Here is a 1040-nt window from a genome sequence, read left to right as displayed (position 1 = left end):
TGCTGAGCAGCACCAGTGCAGCCTTCCTGCTGTCCCACAGGCACCAGGGAGCCAGGGAGCCACAGCACCTTGGCTTACACTGAAGATGCTCTAAACCCAGGGTCATTCACCCCTTCCCCCTTTTCCCTCACCACCAGCCCAGGGAGGTCAGTCTAGCCGCAGCACAAGCCCTGCAGGACCCACATCCCACTCCCTTGCAGCCCCCCGGAACAGGTAGCAGAGAAGTCCTTACCGGCTGATGATGTTGGGATGGGACAGCTGCTGCCGCATCCGATTAAACTGCCTCTTCATCATCTTGAGAGCCGGGATGAGACCACGAGAGCAGCTCCGCTTGGCTGTACCACTCAGCACCCCTTGGCAATGCTTGGCATCGGACGCTGTTGGCCCCTTGGCTCCCCAGAGCCGCTCTGCCCTTTGTTTTTCCCCGAGGACCTCTCCCTCCTTACTCCTCTTCTTCCTCCTTCCCTCGTTCCCCCTTTTTCTCTTTCCCTGGCTGGTCCCCTCCCTTGTCCCTCCCCGGGGATGCCCTGCCTGCTTTCTCTTCCCCTCCTTTGGCCTCCCTTCTCTTGCTGCCTCTTTTTTTCTGAGCTTCCTTCCTCCTCCGTCCGCCCCTCTGCCGCAGATCAGGTAAGAGCAGTTCAGGGCTCCTGCTCCGCTCTGTGTTCCTGTCACCACCCCACAAGTATAAATAACTTCAGCCCAGCAGGAAATATTATTACAGCAAACACGTTAACAAGGCAGGACAAGCACAAGCCGCTGCCGAGCCCGAGCGAAGGGCCCACGCTCTGTTTCTTGCTCTCTGTCTCAGCTGGGGTGGTTTTTCCTCCCCTTTGCCTTGCTCACCACCAGCTGCGGCGCGGGGCAGCCCTGGCCACATGGGCTGGCTGTGCAGCCTGATGTCCACCCTGCCCTGCCTGGTCACCCAAACTCTACCAATGTCCCTTGGGCACCTCTCTGTGCTTGTGGGTGCTGCTCCAGCCCCTTCCCCCCCCCATGACAAGTCCCCATCGTTGGGACAAAAGCAGGGGGGCAAGCAGCAA

General features: G+C 59.7%; 1 protein-coding gene across 1 annotated transcript in view; it reads right to left on the bottom strand.

Annotated features, from left to right (window-relative positions):
- The window catches only part of SH3BP1 (SH3-domain binding protein 1), a gene marked incomplete at its 3' end in the record, with an annotated part of 8928 nt that extends 8634 nt beyond the window's left edge, over positions 1–294 (bottom strand). The window contains exon 1 of the mRNA XM_010072611.1: positions 233–294. Within this exon, the coding sequence (XP_010070913.1) occupies positions 233–294 (62 nt within the window). The remainder of the gene's footprint in view (positions 1–232) is intronic.
- Positions 295–1040: the final 746 nt, after the last annotated feature.

Source organism: Pterocles gutturalis, unplaced genomic scaffold, assembly GCF_000699245.1.
Source record: "Pterocles gutturalis isolate BGI_N339 unplaced genomic scaffold, ASM69924v1 scaffold19917, whole genome shotgun sequence".
NCBI classification, from domain to species: domain Eukaryota; kingdom Metazoa; phylum Chordata; class Aves; order Pterocliformes; family Pteroclidae; genus Pterocles; species Pterocles gutturalis.
Note: the sequence above shows the minus strand (reverse complement) of the source record. Positions and strands in the feature narration are given on the sequence as shown.